Source organism: Thermobia domestica, chromosome 1 (genome assembly GCF_964235325.1).
Source record: "Thermobia domestica chromosome 1, izTheDome1.hap1.1, whole genome shotgun sequence".
NCBI lineage: Eukaryota > Metazoa > Arthropoda > Insecta > Zygentoma > Lepismatidae > Thermobia > Thermobia domestica.
This window is the reverse complement of record NC_137454.1, coordinates 188270120-188292408: the sequence shown is the minus strand read 5'-3', so window position 1 is coordinate 188292408 and position 22289 is coordinate 188270120. Positions and strand designations below refer to the sequence as shown.

The following is a 22289-nucleotide window of genomic DNA, read 5'->3' as shown; positions in this document are numbered from 1 at the left end:
AAGAAACAGCACGATAAATGTGCAGAAAAAAAGGAAGAAGAGAATAGGACTGGCTAGCTGAGCCAATTGCAGTAATTCTTGGGAATGGGTGAGTTGAATGTTTTTATTTACAGATCTTTGGTTTGTTTACTTAGAGGTGTGAAACGTAAATTAAACAATAACTTTTTAGATTATCACTTGAAGCTGTGATAATAATAATAATCATAATAAAAGAAATAAGTAATTGAAATAAGTGATAAAAGAAGCAATGAGAGCATTAGTCTTACATTGTATACTTGGCATATAAACAGGTGGCACTAGTTTGTATTTTCTAATGACAGATTCCAAGCAGGTTTACAGGTATATTATATTAAGACTATACTTTCAAACATAGTAATGAAACTACTCAATGCCTTATTTCGTTCCAATGCTGAAGAGCAGCAGCCAGAATGAGGTTGAAATTAAGTGGGCGTTGTAAGGCATTACAAAATTTCTTTTCTTATGATTTCGCAATCAGCGAGTGTATTGGACTAATTTATTATCCTAATTTGGTATTATGATCTGGTAAATTCTGTTATGTAAGAGACGATGTTTACAAACATATGCAGTGGACTTAAAGAGATCTAGAAGATTGCAAAGGTTTTATTAATATGGTTTGAGTAGTATATCTTGAGAAGATTGAATGAGTTCACTCGAGCAGACGGTTCTACTAAATAGAAAATTTGTAGGGAAATTACGACGGATTTTTTTTTTTTTTTGGTGGAGGAATGATAGTATAAATATAAGTAATTTCTGTCAGAGCACAGCATGTTGAAATGAATTTTGAGTGATAGTAAAAGTATTGTATGTATAAATGTGCTCGGCAAATTTTTATTTTGACTCAAACAGTGACTTCAACCGATTCATCTGATCCGGTTCCCGGAGCAGTTTAGGAATCATTCCTAAACTGCTCCCGTAACCGGATCAGATGAATCGCTTACAGTTACTAACAGAGTGAAAGTAATGTACGATGTTAAGAATTGTACTATAAGTACAAGGGCCAAAATGTTACTATACGATGTTAAGAATTATACTATAAGTACAAGGGCCAAAATGTTACTAAACATCAATTTAGGTGAAGCGGTGACTATCAATTTTGAGATCTAAATGGGGGGCTACCGCCCCCAAACCCCCCGCTCAAGTACCCCACATCCAAAACAACAATGAATAATTAAACCAGTATTATAAACCTAATTTAGAAGCGGAAAACAAATCAAGAATAAAAATAATATAAATTTAAAAAATGAAAACATACACCGCTAATGATAGACATATCCAGCATGCCGTAAAAATTGAAAATATCGCTCTCCAAGTGACAATGAAAAATGTTCCTTTCCGCACAGACGTCGATTTATTAAACCGAGCACATTTGCTATTATTACAAATAAGGAAAACCAATAAACGCCCACTTCACCCATACTTCTAAAGTAACTTCAGCCTTCGACCACAACCATCACATGTTTTCTCTAACTCAATTAAACCACATAGCGCCGCAAAGTGATATGAGTTAATATCCGAATCTAATACAAACTTATTTAAAAACGACAAGTTTAAATTCTTTGTATTAAATTCATGAAACGGTTTCTCAATTGCATTTGCTAACTCGATCGTCGCCATGAAACGAAAATTCAATTACGCGCTTCCCGCATGCCACCAGCAATAGCACACACATACAAGCAGACAGAACATGTGACATCACACTTACCAACTACCATATGACTGTACAGAGACACCTAGTGGGAAAAATATGAACTGAGACGTCACACCAAAGGCACGAACAGTTCCAACAAGTGACTCACGCAGAAACAGTTCTAGGAAGTGACTGAACCTATAAGAACCGATTAAAGTCACAGTTTGAGTCAAAGTAAAGACTTGCCATGTGCTCTTCCACTATCCTAGTTTAAGCATATACCCTCCATCGCTGACGTGCCTGCTCACTACGGACGCACTCCGCTACTGCTCGGGCCTTTCTGCTGCGCACCTGCCCCTACTTCGTTAGATACCCTTTGTGCGTTTTAGTGGCCACCTAGCACAGTTCGTTCATGTTTCCTGCACTCTAGTTTGTATGCTACAGGTTCAGACTGTATTTATATGGAGCCATTCATTTAGTACATGCCTTACTTAAAGAAATACGAAGTTCTAACCTAATATGAAAATGTAAGAAATGTGTCATAATTTGTAGAACCGTCTGCTCGAGTAATGCCGATTGAATTGCATGTGAATCTTTTAGAAGATTGTGATTAACGTGTCGATGTCCATTGCAGTAGATATCCTTACAGAGACTCGAGAAATTGGACTTGATTAATGTTAACAAAATGGGTCCAAACTTCTCTAACCTGACCCTACTGTACCCATTTTAAGCGGTCCTATTTTTCAATGCGCAGCTGGAGCGTGTATTATAAAGTGTACCCGAAGATTGAATTACATGTGAATCTTATACGTAATCTGGTTCATTATTTTGCTGTTACGAGGGGAAATGTATTAATATTTAAATTTCATGTGTTTTTCTGTAAAGTGAAAACACATAAATATAGTTTTGTGAGCTGTTGTTCACTGTAAAATTATTTTACATCACTTTTCTTCTTTTAAATAATATCCTAATACATTTTAGGAGTGTTATTTTCTTAGCACATGCTCAAATAGTAGCATACAAATTGATAATATAACTTCTAATGATACGTGAGACCGCAGTAGCTCGATGGTAGATCGTTCACCGCTGGTGTGATCCTAACTTTGGCCAAGTACGCTTTGTGGTGGACAAACACCATGTGAGTGAGTTTTCTGAGGGTTCTCTCACTTCCTTTATTCCACCATTTCATTTTTTTCATCATCTCTTCTTTAGCCTATACGGCATAACCGTAAATTGGAAAGATTTCATTTTTGCAAATTATATGCTATAAAAACGATTATTCATACGAAAAACATGACTAGGGGTCACTACAAGCAAGAATTATAAGTATTACTGCCCGTTAAGGGCAAGGTGAAGCTGATGGGTAAGCATGGGATTGTCTGTAGAGAACAAGCACGTTAGCAATGTTTAGCATGCACATAAACTAAGATTCTCTTAGAAACTAGAGTTGCTGCTCATATTAGACCTTATTTAGCATTTATTCATTCTCTCCTATATTTGCGTTGTAGAGTACTGGTCAAATTCATCTATGGGTTCACACCAAGTGTCAATTAAGTGTTAACAATGAAAAATTTTGATGTATACGTTTCTTCAATGTCGTAAGCGAAATCATTTATTAAAGCAAAGGAAAAGTAAGCTAATACATGAGAGCTAAAAAGCTATTATGTACTCACGCCCTAGACTATTATTTTTTGTTGAAACGTACCAGTTTTTACGTATTCATTATTAATACTTAATTGGTTGCGCAGTTCCATCTGTAATTGAAGGTAAATGTGTAATGTATTTCCTTCACTTTATAAATAAAATAACCTTGTTCTACTAAGGAAGAATAACCGAGGAGTTATTCGAAAAATACTGATTAAACGGATTTTTGGCTGTCATAAGGAACATGAAGGTGAATAGAGTTCAAATGAGAACCTATTTCTTACTCAGATTGCTCTCATGAACAGGTTGATTTAAATGATTTCAATACTCAATAATTTTGATATCTACATTATAGATTTCATGTTTTACACACTTATTATATAATTAAATAAATAGTCTTGCACATAGGGTTTGTCCTTTTTATCTATTTCATATCTATTTGAAGAAAAAATAAACAATTAGGTCATTTATTTTTTTATTTTTAAAACTAACAAAGTACCTTTAACCCTTTTAAATTCTTGCCTTTTTCGGCGTTTGTCTTGAGTCTCAGATAAGCAGCGACAGTGTCATCCCTATTTATCCTAGGATCATGGTTTATACCTCATTTTTCTCAGAATGGAACAGCCTTTCAAACGGTACCACTTACATGTCCCTATAATATGCCAGAAGGGAATTTTTTGAGGGAAAGTCGGGATTTTTTTACCAAAAAAAAAATTCTTCGAAGTTTGGGACCCCCTGAGGCCCTACCGGGTCTGCGCACAAACCTCCTGCGGCCCTGGGTAAACATAGAGATCTGGAAATCACTTTCAAAAATACTACGTAGTGTACTAATTACTTGTGCCAAACACCAATTTCCTATCTTCAATACTAAGGACGGGGCGGGAAAAATATTTTCCTCTTCTGCGAATATTTCCGAAATTTCCCAAGGATACTATACAAACTTGCTGACACGTCCCTAATTATCGTAGGATGGTGATACATACGTCGTTCTCTTTAGAATAGAGTAGGCTTATAGATGGTATCACCCGCATGGCCCTAGGACGTTCCTAAGGAGGTTACAAGTGAGGAAAATAGGGATTTTTGCAGAAAAAATCCCTTTTCCCCGTTTTGAGGCCCTCTGGCGCGGCCCAGGGTTAACATAAAGATCTGGAAATCACTCTAAAAAAATATTACTTATGGTACTAATTACTTGTGCCAAATACCAATCTCCTATCTTCAATACTAAGGGCGGGAAAAATATTTTCCTCTTCTGCGAATATTTCCGAAATTTCCCAAGGATACTATACAAACTTCAAAAAATTCCTGACACGTCCCTAATTATCGTAGGATGATGATTCATACGTCGTTCTCTTCAGAATCGAGTAGGCTTTCAGAAAGTACCACTCAAACGTCTCTATCATGTAGCCGAGCGGAGCAAGAATCGCGAAAGTGGGATTTTTGGTCAAAAAATATCCCTTTTGTCCCTTTGACCCCCCCCCCCTTCTCTGTTGACGAAGAGATCTGAAAAAATTCTCATAAAAACTAATTGGTCCACTGATTGTTTAGAGAAAATGTTAGGATTCTAGGATTAAAGAGAAGTTCACCAAAAAATGTTGAAGTTAGAACTCAGTAAAAAAAGGGAATTTGTAAATTGATGACGTCATACCCCCCTATGTTCTGACGATCGGAAGCGTATAGACCCTTCCAAGGCTTTCTTGAATGCCTCCTCTCTTGGAAAATAGAAAAAGACCGGAACTAAATAGCATTCTTAGTTCTCTTTTAATCGAATCTTTAAGACACTACAATATTGGTCGAAAACAACCAAAAAAACTTAAAAGGGTTAAATGTATCTTGAGCAAAGAAGTCCGAATCGTATATTGTCTTTTCATCAGATATCTCCTTCATCAGAACAGAAGAAAGATGACAAGTTACTGAAACTATTACTCAAGGCTTTTTAATATATTTAGTGCTTTGATGAGTGTGTGATTTATTAAGGCGAATTCTCAAGCATTGTCACTAACGTAGACATTATTCGATAAAATTGAATATTAACAATGATAATATTTTTCTTTCTGCAGGTGGTTTGGTCTTCTCTGCTGCACTCCAATAGCAATAACAGGCGACAGATGATACGTTGAAAGTATCAATAAATGGACCAAGTTGGGAATTCACAAAACCAAGAAACCACAACTCAACAAGGTATGGATCTAGATATTTTTAATATACATGTATTTACAGTATACACATTAGCGGTATTTATTGGATCTGATCCCCCTTTTTTGTCTCTCTCTCTCTCTCTCTCTCGCACGGTAAAGTTAATATGTAGTTTTTATCTACACTTACTTAGTGTAGTATACCAATTTGCGCGAGATCTTTGCGGGAAAGATAGGAGGGGCCGGTTGCACGTTGAATTTTTTGTTATTTCTCTTAATAAACTATGCTCGTCTTAAAGAGATTCAAGGCAAGAAATCAATAGTTAGAAGTAGTTATTTATAGATTGTATTTTTTAATACTAATTTTCATTTGTGTAGCTAATTTCAACCTAAACAAGAAGTATAATACTTATATTTTGACAGAAGGTTACCTACGATAAAAATATTCTACTTTGAATCACTTATCTGGCTACCAAATACTCTATCTCCATCACCGATTGTGTGCGATGTGACCGCCACGGGCCTGAACGATCGCCCGGCAGCATGGTTTCCACTGTATCAAAGTCTTACGTAGATTGGGAAGGGAAATGTCACTCTTTGGTAACTTTCCGAAGACCCTCCACGGTACGGGAACGGCTTCGAGCAAATGCTTGTTTGAGGATTCCATGCATGAATCCATTGATAAAGCGTCTGAGGATTTCACAGGGATGGACGAAAATGGGATTACTCGAACTCCTGTCTGTTCTACCTTTCTTGCGTAGAGCACCTAGTGTGATCGAACATATGACGAGGCCTTGTCCATGTAAATTCATAAATTTGTGGTCGTGTCATCGTACAGGTGGAAAATGTATGTGTGATACAGTGAATCCATGACGTTCTCGTGAAAGTAAGTTGCATTGACTTTGATGAGTGGCAAGTTCCCCTATTGCCATATCCTATAACAACAAGAAATTCCTGGAAAAAATGTCAGAACGGCTCTTGTGTTCTGTTCGACAATAGAAAATAAATTGAACTCTGTTGGTCTCATCTAGGTAGAGCCACTGTTCATCCAGGGTACATACTTGTTTCCATTCGTCCTCTGCGAGGTGTATTTCATAGTTTTCTGGCGTGTAGCTTTCTGTGAGGTGGTTTCCGTGCACTTTTTGACGGGCTGCCAATGCGAAGTTCTTCCGGACGATATTGGAAACATGCTTTTTGAGGTACCGTGTTGTATGACCGAATTTCTCTGCAATGAAAAATTGCCTTGTGTCATTGTTATCCTGATGGTGCGGGCTATATTACAAGTTCAAGTGGGCTGGGGCGTGATCCCCTCACAATTTCCGGCCGACCACGTACTGCAGGGGCCCGTTGGGAACGTCTGCGTATGATGAGACCCACACCAGCTTTGCTGACATCTCTTCATTACATCGTTTCACTATTGCTGAGTCGCTATAATGGATGGGAGAAAGTCCATCCCGAAAACTCTTTTTTTATTTTCATCGTTCTACATGTTTAACTGACCATTACAGGCAGGAATGTATCGAGACATAATAGCGGTTAAAGGCATCGTTCGAGAGGGTCAGTAAAAGTCAATTATTTTTATTATGGGCAACCTTCTGTAATTGCGTCTGTAAGATTTTACCTAAAGTTTCGGCTACTTAATTTTGTGGCGTTTTTCGTAAGATTAAATCACTCGCATGAAGATGATTCATTCATAAACTGTTAAAAGGCACATCAGATGTAATAAATCAGAAACACATTACCAAAGTTGTGTAAGAAAGAAATTCAAGTGTTTATGGCAACAGTTATTTTTACAACTACTGTTCTGTGTAGTCAGATGTGTTATAGCCTTCTTATTATAAGTCTCTTCTTCTTCTTCTTCTTCTTGTCTTTTCTTTTCTTTCTTATTTTTTTTAATGTGACCGTGAGGTCCTGATTTTTTTTTTTTTTTTTTTACTTTTTTATGTACAATTTGTTTCTTATTTGTATATATCTTAAACATTTTATCCCTGAAAAGGAATATCGACAAAATTCGCAATATTACAGGTTACCCTTTTGTGATAAAACAGCTAACAACCGTTCTTTTTATAGTTTGTATTGAATTTCCGTGGGGTTATTAAGCCTCGGGTAAAAGCCAAGTATTGCTTCGAAATATTCCAGCAATAGTTTCTGTTCCATGTAATCTCGTAAATCAAAATGTTAGCGAGACTAGTTCTTTTGAGAAGAGTTTCTACTATTCGATTCGATTGTCCCTCCATCTGTCCGTCCGTCTGTTCGAGATAAATCTTAAAACATACTCGATTTTAACGAAACTTGGTGTGTTCCTTCCTTCAACATACAGAAATAACACTATTATTTTGGGGTAGCAATCCATTAAATATAAGGGAGTAAAACGGAATAAAGTCCACTCTATGTTGTAAATTTGCACATGTACATGCAAGGCAATTTTCCAGTATAAACCACTTAAAAATATTGATTTCAGAAAGGCCTACGATTCTGTTAGGAGGGAAATATTGTATAGCATTTTTTACTTAATTTGGAACATTGAAAAATCTAGTTAGATTAATTAAGATATGTTTAAATAAATCCCAAAGTCCGAGTAGGAAAATACTTGTCTACGAGCTTTCACGTGGAGAATGATCTGAAAAAAGGAGATACATCGTCTCCGTTATCATTCAACTTTGTTCTATAATACGCTATAAGAAAAATCAAAAATAGCAACCAAGGTCTAGAGCTGAATGGCACTCACCAGGTTGTAGTTTATGCTGATGATATAAGTCTGATAGGGGATGATATGAAGACAACAGAAATAAATGCAGATGTTTTACTAACGCCTGTAGGGACTGGGGTTTAGAAGTAAGTGCAGAGAATGGAAGTACGCAGACTGAAAGTTTCTGAAAATAAAATCCTAAGATGAATCTTCGAACCCAAGACGGACGGGAATAGCGGAAACTTCATAGAGAAGAACTAGATAATTTATAAGGTTAGGGTTGTAAATCTAAAAGGATCAGATGGGCCGGTCATGTAGCCAGAATGTAAGAAAGAAATGCTTTCGAAATTTTCACTGGAAACCCAGTCGGAAAAAGATCACTAGGAAGACCTAAACAAAGATGAGAGAACAATATTAGGATGGATTTCGTAGAAATATGAATACAAAGTAGAAACTGGATATAGTTGGCTAAGGGTATAAGTCAGTGGAGAGCTTTTGTAAACACGACATTGAACTTACGGGTTTCATAGGCCATAAAGTTGGTTAGTTAGACCATGTAAAAATTATTCGATTATTTTCTGTATGACAATGTGAGTATTTCCAGTTTGGGGTTAAAATTTGCCAAGAATGAAAGGGTGAATTCACTTCCTACCCTCAATTTCAAAAACATGTTCCATGGTCAACTTTCGTTAAAAAATATTCGAATTTGGTGTAATGTGTCATACATTTTCTTTGAGGTCAGTAAAGAATAAAGTGGAGGATTTGTACTCTTAACCCTTCTCCCCTAACCCCCTGATATTTTTTATTTTAAAATATTTCTTCTATAAAGTTTCTTAAATTCATTCGCTTTTAATGGAATAGAATGCACATTTTATTTACTCTTCCTGTAATCCCCAGTGTTTAGGGTTAAAATCAGTCAAGAATAAATGGTGAATTCAATTCCCTCTTGTAGAATAAATTACTTTTGCTTCACCCCATTAATATATATATATATATTCCACGATAATTTCCGTTACAACTGTTTTGATTTTCGTGTAGTATATCGTACATTTTCTTAAGGTATCCCAATCTTTCGCTCTACATGAGCTGAAGTTAACAAAGTAGTGGTATATTACCCCTTCTCCCCCGATTTTTTTAGTTTCGTGTTAACTTTTATAAAGCTTTCCGATTAAAATACATGATTCAAGATATTCGAAAAATATTAGATTTTCATAGAATTTGAAGGCTTAATGAAACATGGACTTTTTGAGACTTCACAGTAATTTCCACTACTTCGATTTATAATCAATCGAGAACGAGAGAGTGAACCTCCTTCTTCGACTTGAACACAATCTCATGTATGTGTTTATTGAGGTTTTCACATAATCATCATTCTTGTAGTTGAAGTGGATCAAATACGAGAACGTCCCTCTATCCTCCCAAAGATTAAATAAGAATTCTATAATAATTTTCGTATTTCAAAAGCACCTTTGGTTTTTACTTATGATTTTCCACACTATTTTTACTCTTTTGGGCCCGAAGGAGATGTAGTTGGCGGTTGAATGCATATTCAGGTAAGTTGGGTCCACGAAATTTAGGTAAGAGTTGTTGGCTTTTTCAGGTTTCTTTTACACATGTAAAATATTGCAGCATCTTTTTATTAATAGTTACAATTGTTTTTCTTGTTACAGGTCCTGTTGCACCGACAATTATAAGGCGAGAAGAGATAGCTACAACCTCATCCTCATCGTCGACTCCTGTTATTCTTTTCCGGGAGATTCATAAGAACGCATGGCTGAAGAAGCTACCATCCGTTGAATCTAGAAAGCTTGGAGCATTTCCTAAGGTATGTGTGTGTTTTTATTTATGGCCTTTTTCTTTGACTGGAATGATTAGGAAATTATTTTGTTAATATAAATTAATACAAATATGATATTATATAAACTGCTTACGTTGTTTCCCTCCTAATTTCCATTTGTATTTACCTTGTTAACTGGCCTAGTGGTTAGCGCGTGTATCTGTGCTGTACAATGTCCCGGATTCTATGTATTTCCGGTAGAAGAACTCGAACGCAGTATAGTGGTTAAGATCTTACTTTAAACATAAGTCTTGTCCTACACAGCCTCACACTGCTTACAACGGGCATATTTGCAAATACAGTAAAACTTGTTAACTTGGCTAGGTGGTTATGTTGCCCTTATTTGTCTTGAACTTACATTTCCCATAAGACGTTCATTAATTGTTACTCTGTAAGTTGGTCACCTGCTTGGCCGCACTGAAACAGTGTTTTTTCTATGATGTTTTGATCTGCCTATCTTAGCCACACAAAATACCGTATTATTGTTATTTTTCGTAACTCTTTCATAGTCCCTATACGTCATTCAGATGTGCTATATTTGCGGATGGAAACTCAGAAGCATACATTACCACGAATTGTCCTGAGAGATCAAATGATTATAGTACTACCCTGAAAGAAGGAAGAAATACTTCGTATTTACAGGAATTCAAGAAGTAGTTTTATTTATCCAGTTACCCTGTCTGTTGTGGGAAAGTGCCATTCTTTAATGGTGAGTTAGTAATTCTGGAAAATTTTCAAGGTTAAAGCTAATTATCAACAAATGACACCTGATGTATTATCAATAGCTTATGAACAGGTAGCGGAACTTTTCAGCTATGGATACCCTTCAGACTTACTCAAAGCATCTTTTGCTCTGGAGTAAACTTCTAGCTCATTGAAAACATGTGATCAAGTTCAGAATTAGAATGTGCATATGTAGCGAAAAAATAAAGAGGTACATGTAGAATGAACTATCGTGAATAAAGGTACTAACAACTGGTTTGTCGCGAATCACAGTGAATGTTATCCAAAGTACGGGGAAGGGCGGAAGCAAAATATAAACACGAATAAAATAAATTTCTGTAAACTGTATATGCGTTATTCTGTTTGATTTTCATGTCTTATTTTTTTCCAGTGTGATAAATTCAATGCGCTATATCAATTTCTATAAACTTTGTACACGTGTTTCTATTTCATGATTGTTCGGTTGTTCTTTTGCTAGATTGGTATTTAGGAAGAAATAAGGTATGCATATGATTAAAAATACCGTAGTAATTTTCTTAATACTGTATATTGTTATGATGTACACTGTATTATGTTTAAAAGTAGCTGTTATGCCCTTGCTGATTAATACTTTACTATCAAATAATATTAAATTTCTGGTTTGAACCACGTCAAACACAACTTATTTTCTGTAAGTTGACCACCTAAGTTGATCTCTATTCAATGGAACAGATAATGGGGAAGATAAACAGGTTTCACTGTATTAATTTAAACTTTGGTGTACGTCAATATATTTACTTAATGCCAGAATTTTCAATGGAGACTCCCATTATTATGAGCGGGAATAGTTTTCTCAAAACATCTGCTGCGGATAGTAATACAAATCATTGAATTAATTAATTCTCTTTTATTCACTAACTTGCGGCTAAAAGTTTTCGAGTATCAGTTTTCTCAAGAAAGGTAAAACAAGATTCACCATATAAATTGTGATATAATTAAAAAAATGTGGAGCAGGACAGCCATTAAAATTCCTAATACACCTTGTCACATGTCTTATGACAATTTGCGGTGGTTACTGTATTCTTGAAGCTCAGCGTCCCTTTTCAGCATCGAGACTATAGAGACGTGAACTGCAGTTAAAGGTGGAATCCGAATAACCAGAATGCGTTTAAATTTTGTAAAACTCTCCCATCGGAAATTGAACCCGGATCCATGTTCAGCTCTAGCGTTCGTATTGCGTTTTGTACATAGATTGGATAAAAAATAGTGACAACACTGTTCTCACGTCAGAGGACTGTGTCTCAGCATTGCAAGATTTCTGTAGCTGATAAGGGAATGTGAAGCGATGAAGTGTGGTGAGTGGTAATGATTGTGTTACTCAGTCACAAACAACAATGCTGTAAAGTAAAGGGTGGAAGTGGATGTGTCGTAACAATATGTTTCGGAAAGACAAACAACGTGCATGGATCAAGAGATTGAAGTAGGACTGGGGACAGTGCATAACAATGTTTTCAGGAACTTCGTGACGACCTTTTCGCCCAAATGAGGGCACCACTGCTCAGGAAGCACTACGACACAAGTGAAGCCGTTATCCGTGCCATATGGCGGTCCCTGCGGGTCATCGATAAAAATGACGTGCTGTCGGTGTACGACGCCGTCCACACGTGTGACAGAGGATGATAGAGATGAGATGCGATTATATTGAAGGAAGAGTAACAGGTGTCCCTCTCTGCGTAAAGCGTGAACGAATTATAACAATGTTACGATTACTTTTTATCCAACCTTTGTATATCCATATATCTTAATATCGGCAACACAATTCATACATATACAACTGGACATCACCACTTAAGCTTAAGAGGAGATAAATTCTCGGCGTGACTTTTTCATGTAAAATAGACAATTCTATTGAAACTCGAAATAAACTTTCAGAATTACGCACACGTATTGAGAAAATTTTTGAACACATTGATTTTGTATTTTTGCACCTCGCTGGAATTTACAGCAATAGAACAAGATTTGCCCGCCAGAAAGTACAGAAGAATACTTTTGTCGCAAGATATTTATGACATACCTCGATTCACGTATTAGTGGCTTCGGCTTGATATTTTCTCCTGAGAAGCAGCATTGTCGAGAATGGCCCTAAATATTCCACAGGGTCTCTACCACACAGAAAAGTTATAAAAGTCTCCAATAGATCCCGAATTGGAAAATTGATCACGAAAGTCACTAAAAAATCCCGAAATTAAGTTGCTGGTCACTGAAAAATAGTGAATAGTTTTTAAGTTTTCTCAAGCTCAAGCTATTAGCTAAGTGAAAATATTCACTTTCCGATGTTTTGAATCCAGACATTGCATTCATTTTCAGGGATTGTTGTGGAGAGAGCGAAACAGAAACAAAAAATTTAGAATAAAGGACCCCCCTTGGGAAAACCAGCGTTCTGGATAGTTTGTAAGGCATCAACCAACGTTCTACATGCCTCTATCATCCATGCAGTTAGTAAAGTAAAGCATCTTTCGGGGGAAAGGAGAGAGGGGTCGCGGCTTCTTGAACGTTGACACGCGAATCTCTTTAGAATGTCTAAGATAGAAAGAACGAAGAATAAAGAAGATAGGAAAGCGCGAGAAGAGTTTTTTATATTGTAAGATTTGATTAGAGGGATAAAAATCCCCCTTAGTCTGTCATGCTGCATGCTTAAGTATTTACATGGCAAAACCACATTTAAAGGGTGGCAAAAATCCATTTAAACTTGTCTGTAATAATAAATTATTAAATTATCTGCTGAATTAAAAACCTGTGTGGTCTGTAGTGGGGAGGTGTTTTGTTAGTGGAGTATCTGTTATTTTTTGAGCGTGCAATTTGTCCATTGCACTGTTCATTATTTGTGCTTTGGTCGTCATCGTTTCCTCCGCTGCTTCTTCTGCGTGATTTATGAGGGGTGACTTTCTTCTTGTTGACTATTGTTTTTTGTTAAGCATCGATACTTTTTTTTTTTTTTTTTTTTTGTCTTCCTAATTCCTTCATTTTTTCTGTATATGTGGGTTTTGTGATATGCAGTTTTCCGGTCGTAGTTAGTGCGTTGATTGTCTTGGACAGTACCTTTTTGGTTGCTGTCTGCATGCATCTAGCATTTTTTGACGTTCGGTCTGCGGTGTTGATATTGTAAGTACTATAGTGACCGATGCTGTTCATTTGTAATATGAGTAATTTTGTATTGCTTCATGGTCTTCAGTTCAATGAACTGCTGCGTTTTTTTTTTTTTTTTTTTTTTTTTAAGTAGCGCAGACGTTTTGGTTTATTGGTTTGCCGCAGTCCTCTATGTGAATGCCACCACAACGAAAGCATATCCTCTGTACTGCATATTGAGTTCGTCGATGTCCATATAGTACCGGTAAGAATTTCAGCATTGCATCGGTCTCGGTTGAAATTTGGAGATTTCCACTTTACAGTGTGTATTCTCTGTTTTTAATCCAAGTGATATAAGCCGATTCACATCTAAAGCACTGGTGGAGAACAATCTCAGCATGAATCCTGGTCCTTTCTTTGTCTGTACAAGAGTAAATTTAGTAAATTGAATATTTTGTTCCTTTAGTGCATTTTTTATGTGATTAGTGCTAGTTGTGGTGGAAACACCTTTCATGATGTAGGTGTAAATTGTTTCCCGTTGTGGTTTTCTGTTTGCTTCAATGTTGTCTTTTTTCTCTTCTGTTTTTCCTCTTCACTGTTCGGAAGTCCCCCTCCTCCTGTCCGCTTTGTGCGTCTTCTTTTTCAGGTTCTTCTGATTGGTCAGTCACCTGCATAGGGCGGTTCTTGTATGGTCCACGAAAGGGCCATTTTCTTCTACTGCTTGTGGTTTTTCACCTGTGTGTGCTTTGGTTTCTCTTCCTGTGTGGGAACATCTGCTTGGCTGTCATTTTCTTCTTGATGCGATGCGTCTGAAATATGGGGTCTCTCTCTGTTCTGTTTCGCACTGCGTTTTTCCTGAAATACAGCATGTTAATCGAAGTCCGTTTTTTGGAAGATCTTTAAAAAGATCTCTTTCGTTGCTTCTGATTTGAAGAGCGTTATATAATACTCGTCTGCCTCTATTGAGTAGAACTCCCTGTGGGCAATTCGCTCACTTATAATTGTTCTCACATCTTCCTCTCTAAGATGGCTGCTAACATACCTACTGAAGATGGATGTGATTTTGAGGAACGATCGATGTCTACGTATTCCTCTAACATCTGCTCCTATAGTTCTTGCAACATGGCTTCTCTTGTTTTTAGTTGTCTTCTAGACGGAGTCTTCTTTGGTGGTCGGGGCATGGTCTTGAAAAAGACCGGAGCTCTCTTCTCGTTAGGGTTGAATAAGTGAGTCTTAAGCGATAGGTTTCTCTAATTTTGTGTTTATACTTCACTACTTCTACCCCAAAGAGATAGTATTGCGTTCCCGTTAACCAACTGTCGCCAAAGGCTGTACAGGTATATGGCCAAAGCACACCTTGGTCCACAATTCAATCATCTTCGTTCGACGCTACAAGGGAATGGCTATTGTTTTACAGATATCAACACCGCCATAATAAAGGCTATTAGTTTCAAATACAAAGTGATCGAAATAGTGAAAAGTACGGATAAAACCTCGACTACCGAATTAACTTCTCATCGTCCACACCTCTAATAAACTCAGTAGATACTTGCCTTACATGGTATAAGAGTTATTCACAAATATCCAGTCAACATCAGATCATTACTCAATCCAGTGAAGAACAACTTGTACCGGGCACTTCTGGAGTCGTATACATTGTGAATGTGGCAGATCATACATAAAGTAAAATAGACCCACCATAAAACAACAATGCAAAGAACACAACAGCTACATCAGACTTCAGCAATCCGAAAAGTCTGGACTAGCAGAGCATAGCTTAGAGATGGGACATAGAAACCAAACATTTTTTTTTGACAGAATAATAAAGGAACCCGTTACGTGAAAGCAACAACCTCAATAGAAACAGGGGGTTTCAACTCAGTCCTATCTGGTCGGCCCTTTTCAGGACAGAAAACAGACGTTCAATAAAGACACTTCTTTTTACCACAACATTATCTTAATTGGAACTATTAATTAAAACTCACTTGTGGACCTGGGAATCCTAAAAGAATTTGTTATGCTTCTGGTATAATTTCAGCAACGAACCCTGTTTCCTTCAACTACTAGATAATAATGAAGAGCTTTGGCTTTATAGAATTTTTGATGCATTTTATTCAACTTAATCCTTTTTCCATACAAAACATTTAAAATCAGAAAAGTCATTACAATTTTAAATAAAGCTGTTTATAGCTGAATCTCAATTCTTGTCGAAGTTCCATTTCGTTCAAATTTAACGTTTGATGTTTTGATCTAATGTTATATTAGAACTACTAATATTTTAAAAATGTTGTGAATCTGGTCTTTCCTTAATTTGACCCACTCCAGAATATAGTTTCTTGAAGTTCTGATAGGTGATATGTCAGGTATCTCATTAGAAATGCTTACTTGGAGAACATGTTCTTATGTTTTCGTTCTTTTATTTTTATCTCTAGAAAGGTGAGAGAGTTTGGGCTGTATTCTGCATTCATGATGATGTTGACGCATTTGTGGAGTTATACCAAGACCAGAAGCAAGCATCAACACATAGGCCAGACTGGTTTGTGTCACTTAAAAACTGCCTCCATGTCTCACCAACCATCTGTGCTCAGGAGGATGAATATGAATTTGTCATCACTCTTAGCTCAGACGTCGTTAGACTTGCAGCTCCTACATGGTAAGTATCTTAACCGATAATTCTTTAGTAAGACATTAACTCCAGAATGGTGAAGTACTTAATCGGTGTGTTTATATGGAATTTGTTCTAATATGTAACAAATAAAAACCTAATTTTCGAAAACGTTATATTTGTGAACGTCAGGCTTACTGAAGAACGTCACTAATTTCCATGTTCATATGTTAATAGACTACGTTAATTAGGAAGACGGGAGTATCTCACCCAATCCCATTAGTCATCAAGTGTGACTAAAAATAGAGTAGATTTGTGAAGATAATACTTTCTTCCTTTTGGTCCTTCAGAGCTCTATAGACATCTCCAACCCATTGGATTGGGCGAAATTTTGATATGTATTTCTGTTTGAAACGCGGCGGATACCTATTTGCATAAAATATTGATAACGATGATTAGTAATGTTCACAAGGTTGATTGCAGGTTACAATTTCGTAATTTAAATAAAAAAATATTTGTTTATTTTGTCCTTTTTCCGCTGCATTAAGCGCGCAAAATCCGAGGGAGAAAATCAGGTGAAAATAGTGAAATAGTTTAAAAATTGGTCCAGAGAAACCTCGACATTAAGATCTATAATAAAATGTACAATGGTAAAATTTAAATAATGGATATACGAGGACTGGTCAATAAGGAATGAGATACTAGGTTAATTTATTATACATCAAATCGTTAAGTATACTGTGGTAAAAGTTCGTTTGTCACTGTCTGCTTAGGATAAATTAATCTCTATACCAATGAAATGTATAAATCACTTAGGAAGCCCATGTAGCAATAGTGCAAGCGTAGTTGTCCCACTAATCAAAACATACTCACAGACAAAGCTCGAGTATCATATCTCCCAACATTTTTACGACATCGAAGGTGAGCTGCCAATACCAAAGTAATTTCTTTCGAAGTAGAGTCCATGTGGACGTAATCTTCTATTAATTAGTCTTCATTGAGTTGAATGGACTTTTTCTACTGGTCTACGAGTGCAGGAATACGTGCTGAAACTTATTTTTAGACATAGTCTTCGGACTTGCCTCAACCATTTTAAAGGGCTTTGGATGAGTTTGTGTTCCAGTTTCAGGCAAGAAAACATGAAAAATGTGACACAAAGGGAAGTCAGAGCTGGTTGGAGTGTTAAACTCACTTTTTGTTTGTTTGTTTGTTCGTGGTTTTGTTTAATGGGAAAACAATGTTCAGCTGTAAGTACCCTCTCTTATCAGACATGCGGTAAATCTAGCTTTCGTGAAAAATAATAAAATACTATCATGAGAAATGCTAGGTATAATATTGTCTGTCGGATACTCATTAGTAATCTGGTAATCTTGCAAAGAATTCGCTGACGGCTATAGTCAAAGCACCCGGACCGTATGTTTTTGTGATTGACAGTCAGTTGTTCGTAAAGATCTTTGAACCAGCAAAATGCAATGCATACATCATCGGAGCAAAATGTAGTTGATGTAACAGGATCTTTCTTATAAGCATTTTGCCATAGTTATATTGGTTTCGTAGCTGATTTCTTCGGACACACAAAACTTCAAGACTGCGTAGTTTCTCTCCCGTACCGATTTCATTTTGAGCAAGTCTGCATCCCGAATACAGAGTTCATTTGTGTTGTTAATCCCTGACTTTCGTCAAGCTCATCTGCGTCCAACTTCAGATGTCACAGCAGTTCATCCACAGCCCTACTTGTCTTGCCCTTTTCGAACCATTTCGCAATGGGTAATAAATTAATTTTCTTTCTTCATTGATTTAACTTAACAAATGAAGTTATTATCAAAATCGTTGTAGAATGGCAAGCACCATAAAATGTATGTTGTGGGAAGACGAACGGTTTTTTTTATTTTATTTTTTATGTGTGTGTGTGAGAGAGAGAGAGAGAAAGAGAAAGAGCGGGACTGACACTGACTGATGACTGAGACTTGGGAGGTAACGTACTTTTTGTACATGTTCTATACAAAGGTTAGAAGAAGTTAGTAGAAGAAACTGGCAGTTTAATTTAATATCTTCATCGCTTAGTTTCGAACCAAGAGACATTAAGGTAATTCTCATTGCAGCTTCTGATTTCTTGGATAGTTAGCATGCTTACTGTAAATATGTGGAATTTCTGGTTCGATATTCTGGTAGGTCTCGTAGGTTACCGTTTATTAAAACAGGAGGTAAACTAAGTAATGATAATCTTCATATACTTTAAGAGCAGGAAAGTCTATTTAGGGATAGAACTTAAAACGATTGCTCTAGCTCTGCGCTTTTAGGTCAGAGCTAAACTTCTAATCATTATATTTTGAGTTCACTCATCAGGACCTGAAATGAAAGAGAAAATACTGGCTTCTTAGTAAACGGACAAATATAGCAGATTAGTTTTGGTAATACTATCTCATTCATCTGTTTTATTTATTTTAATTCAATACGTCCTTTTATATTCCATAATGTAAAAATGAAATGAAATCTTTAAGTTTAACGTCCCACGGTTATGCCGGGGAGGCTAAAGGAGACGGTGATAATAAGAAATGACTGAAACGGTGGAAGGAAGAAAGTGGGAGGAAACGGGAGAACCCCGAGAAAACCCACGAGCACGGTGTTTGTCCACCACAAAGTCCACACGGCGCGAGCTGGGATCGAACCAGGGACCCCAAGCACGGAGGTGAACGCTCTACCACTGAGCCACCGCGCCCCCATATTCCATAATGTGTTTTTGCCGGGATCATGATGGCAAGTACACTCTCGTACTTGATTTACGATTGACTTAAATTGTGATCGAAAAACGTAGAAATAAAGGCATTCCTATTTTCTTGTTTTTTCTAAATAAATGAATAAATGATAATAATAATAACTAGACATATTTGGTTTGGAAATAATTGCTTGTTGTGTGATACCATGCAGTTAGTTACATAGGAGAAGATGAACGTTGTTTACTTGACTTGAGGGTGAATTTTGCTTTTATGGAGTATAGTGAGTGCTGATGATACAAAATATATAACACGATATGAGTGAAGCAATTTGTTATGCACAGGTTACAATGATAATATGATAAGTGATGAAACAGTGTGTGTTAGTTGTATATGGTATTCATTAGAAATCAGAATAGTAAGCAGTTCGTGGTGACACATAGTCAACCATAATTTTACAATCTGTGCAGAAACCATAATATTCCTTTCTCACCTTAGGGACTTGATGATGGAATGGGTAGAGACAGTTCGTAGCAAATTAAGAGAAATGAAAATTCTGTCTCCAAAAGAAAACATCTACAGCAAAATGCCAGAACCAAAACTTCCTCTAGCTCCTACACGGGACCCAAATTCACCGCTTCCGGCACCACCTGTTGGACCTTCTATTGTCGTACCTGGGGTGGAGCCCCTCCGTCCCGAAACTTACGGTAAGATAGAATTTCATATATTCAATATAATCCATGTAACAGAATTTTGTTAATCTTACTGATCCATAAATGTATAGTACAATATGCAATTTTCACTTTTCCAGTCTAAACAATGAAAAATTTTCCAATCTAATAATGTGGTATATATCCAAAATTACATATTCTAAAGTTCTTGTATGCTATGTTTCAGTAGTAATATCTTTGATTCCTTTGTGCTACAATGTCGGTCTCAGATGTATTTTGTGATAATGTCTTTTTTAAACTTAAATTGGCACTAATTTTGCACCAAATTGTGATTTTTTTAAAATTAGATTTTAGTGTGTAAGGTTTTGTTTTTAGTTTAACGCTCCACGATTATGCTCCGAGGCTAAGCAGGACGGTGATAATGATAATGAAAAATATGTGGAATAAAGGAAGTGGAAGGAAACCCTGGAGAATCCCGAGAAACCAGCGCACACGGTGTTTATCCACCACAAAATCCACTTGGCGCAAGCTGGAATTGAACTAGTTACTGCACACATCAGAGATGAGCACTAATGCTGTCAAATTCGAACAATGGATTCTTCGAATATGTGAAAAAATATTGATTAGTCGAACAGCCGTATCGATAACGAATAATTATTCGAACATATATTCCAGCAACATGTAATTATTCGAATAGTTGTTTGAATATTTAAAACGAACATTCGAATAACAACAAAAAAATGATATTCGAATAATTTTAACAGCACTAGTGAGCGCTCTACTCTGAGCTACCGCGTAGCCCATTCAGTGTGTAAGGGTTTTGCGTATTATGATCCAGTTATATAGTATTGGTATAAAGTATAGTTTCAGTAATACAAACGTGATTCATAAGTCTTGCAGTATTTCCACAATCCAAGCAGCAAGCGCGTTTATACACCGTGATCGGCCGTAAGTACAAGGTCAAACTGGCCCAAAAGGTAGTGTGAGGTGTGTCCAAGCGGACTGTTTAACACGGAGGTAGCCACTTCATCAGTATCTTCAGCCAATTATTAGTGGCAGTGACAATGAGTGCTCAACAACGCCTAATACATGAACTATTAGTGTGAGGAACGCGGGCATAACGCTGAGGCACCATTTGTGACGCGAAAGGTGAAGGTTCAGTGAACCACAGCACAACAATTCTGGTTCCAGAAATTTCACACAGGTTGTAAAGATGTCGAGGATCAGTCAAGGTTCGGTCGTCCCAGGGTTACAATTTTTTAGATCTTACTACACGCTATTGAGGAGAACCTATCCACCAGCACACGGCAATTGTCAAACGACCTCGGCATGTTCCAGTCCACTTTAGTGCGTTACCTTCACGAACCCGGGAAAGTTATCAGGAGCTGCCGCATTGTGCTACATGAATTGACTGCTACTGAGGCCCAGAAGAAAGTGTATATGTACCGACAACTGCTGTGAAATCGGCGTGATGTGAGTTCCTTGAAACGGATTGTCACATGCGACGAAAAGTGAATCTTTTTCCGAAATCCGAATGTGCAGAAACAGTGGTTGAGCAAGGGCTAATCGAGAACCAATCATCAAACAGGATCGTTTCTAGCATAAAGTCATGGTGGAACTACGAGAAGGTAGTTCACTTCGAGTTCGTTCCTAACAGTCATACTATCATATTCCGAACAGTTGGAGCGCATATATGCTGCGCTACGCTAAAAATGTCTTGCATTGTTGAATCGAAAGCGCGCTTTACTGCAACAGGATAACGCGAAATCACACTTAGTTCGAAAAAAAAGTTCAGGAACTCGATGGCGTCGAATTGATGCCACACCCGGCACATAGTCCTGGCTTTTCCCCTTCGGATAACTTCCTGTTTTTGGTCTATAGTGCACTTCGTGAAATCACGATGCTTCACCAACTAGCAGGAAGTGGAAACAACTGTTCTAAGGACAAAACGTGAAATCGAGGAACTGTCAGGAAGGTGGCTGCAGAAAGTTCAGCACGAGGGGCTATGCTTTGAATGTTAACCTGGTTTCCTTCTACTGTAATACAGTTGTGTTGTGTATCAGAATATTGCAAGACTTATGACTTATATTAATGATTATGTATTTTTTTCTTATCTTTTCCTTTACAATTTACCAAGGTGGCACCTCGAGCAGTAATGCAGAAGGATCCACGTCTATCACTTCTATAAGTTCATCAAGTACAGACCATGCTAGAACTTCGACAAATCCAGCAACTACAGAGACAGAAACTAGTTCATCTGCAGCATCTACGTCATCACTAATTGATAGACCTTTATACACCAGGTACGAGGTGCATTATGTCGAAGATAAAGTACTATTAACTGACATACCAAATATTAAATTAATATTTAAATAGATCTTTCTTTGTATATATGTACTTCTTTTCTTTCTCTTGTTTATGTCTTACTTGTGTTTCACACCTTATTTTGTTTATTTATGTATCAGTTCTCTGTTGTAGTAATAAATGTTAGTTTATCTCCCATTCATTGAGTGGGAAAGAA

At 36.9% G+C, this 22289-nt stretch overlaps 1 protein-coding gene across 2 annotated transcripts in view; it reads left to right on the top strand.

The window, feature by feature from the left end:
- The window catches only part of LOC145692076 (uncharacterized), a 49088-nt gene continuing 26799 nt past the window's right edge, over positions 1-22289 (top strand). Inside the window, exons 1-6 of one of the 2 annotated variants that reach the window (XM_081767369.1) lie at positions 1-88; positions 5350-5470; positions 9784-9938; positions 16211-16431; positions 19596-19804; positions 21906-22071. In XM_081767369.1, coding sequence (XP_081623495.1) covers positions 5422-5470; positions 9784-9938; positions 16211-16431; positions 19596-19804; positions 21906-22071 — 800 coding nt within the window. In that variant the 5' untranslated portion in view covers positions 1-88; positions 5350-5421. Of the gene's footprint in view, positions 89-211; positions 340-5349; positions 5471-9783; positions 9939-16210; positions 16432-19595; positions 19805-21905; positions 22072-22289 lie in introns of those variants that run through there. The other variant, XM_081767375.1, reaches the window with a different exon arrangement.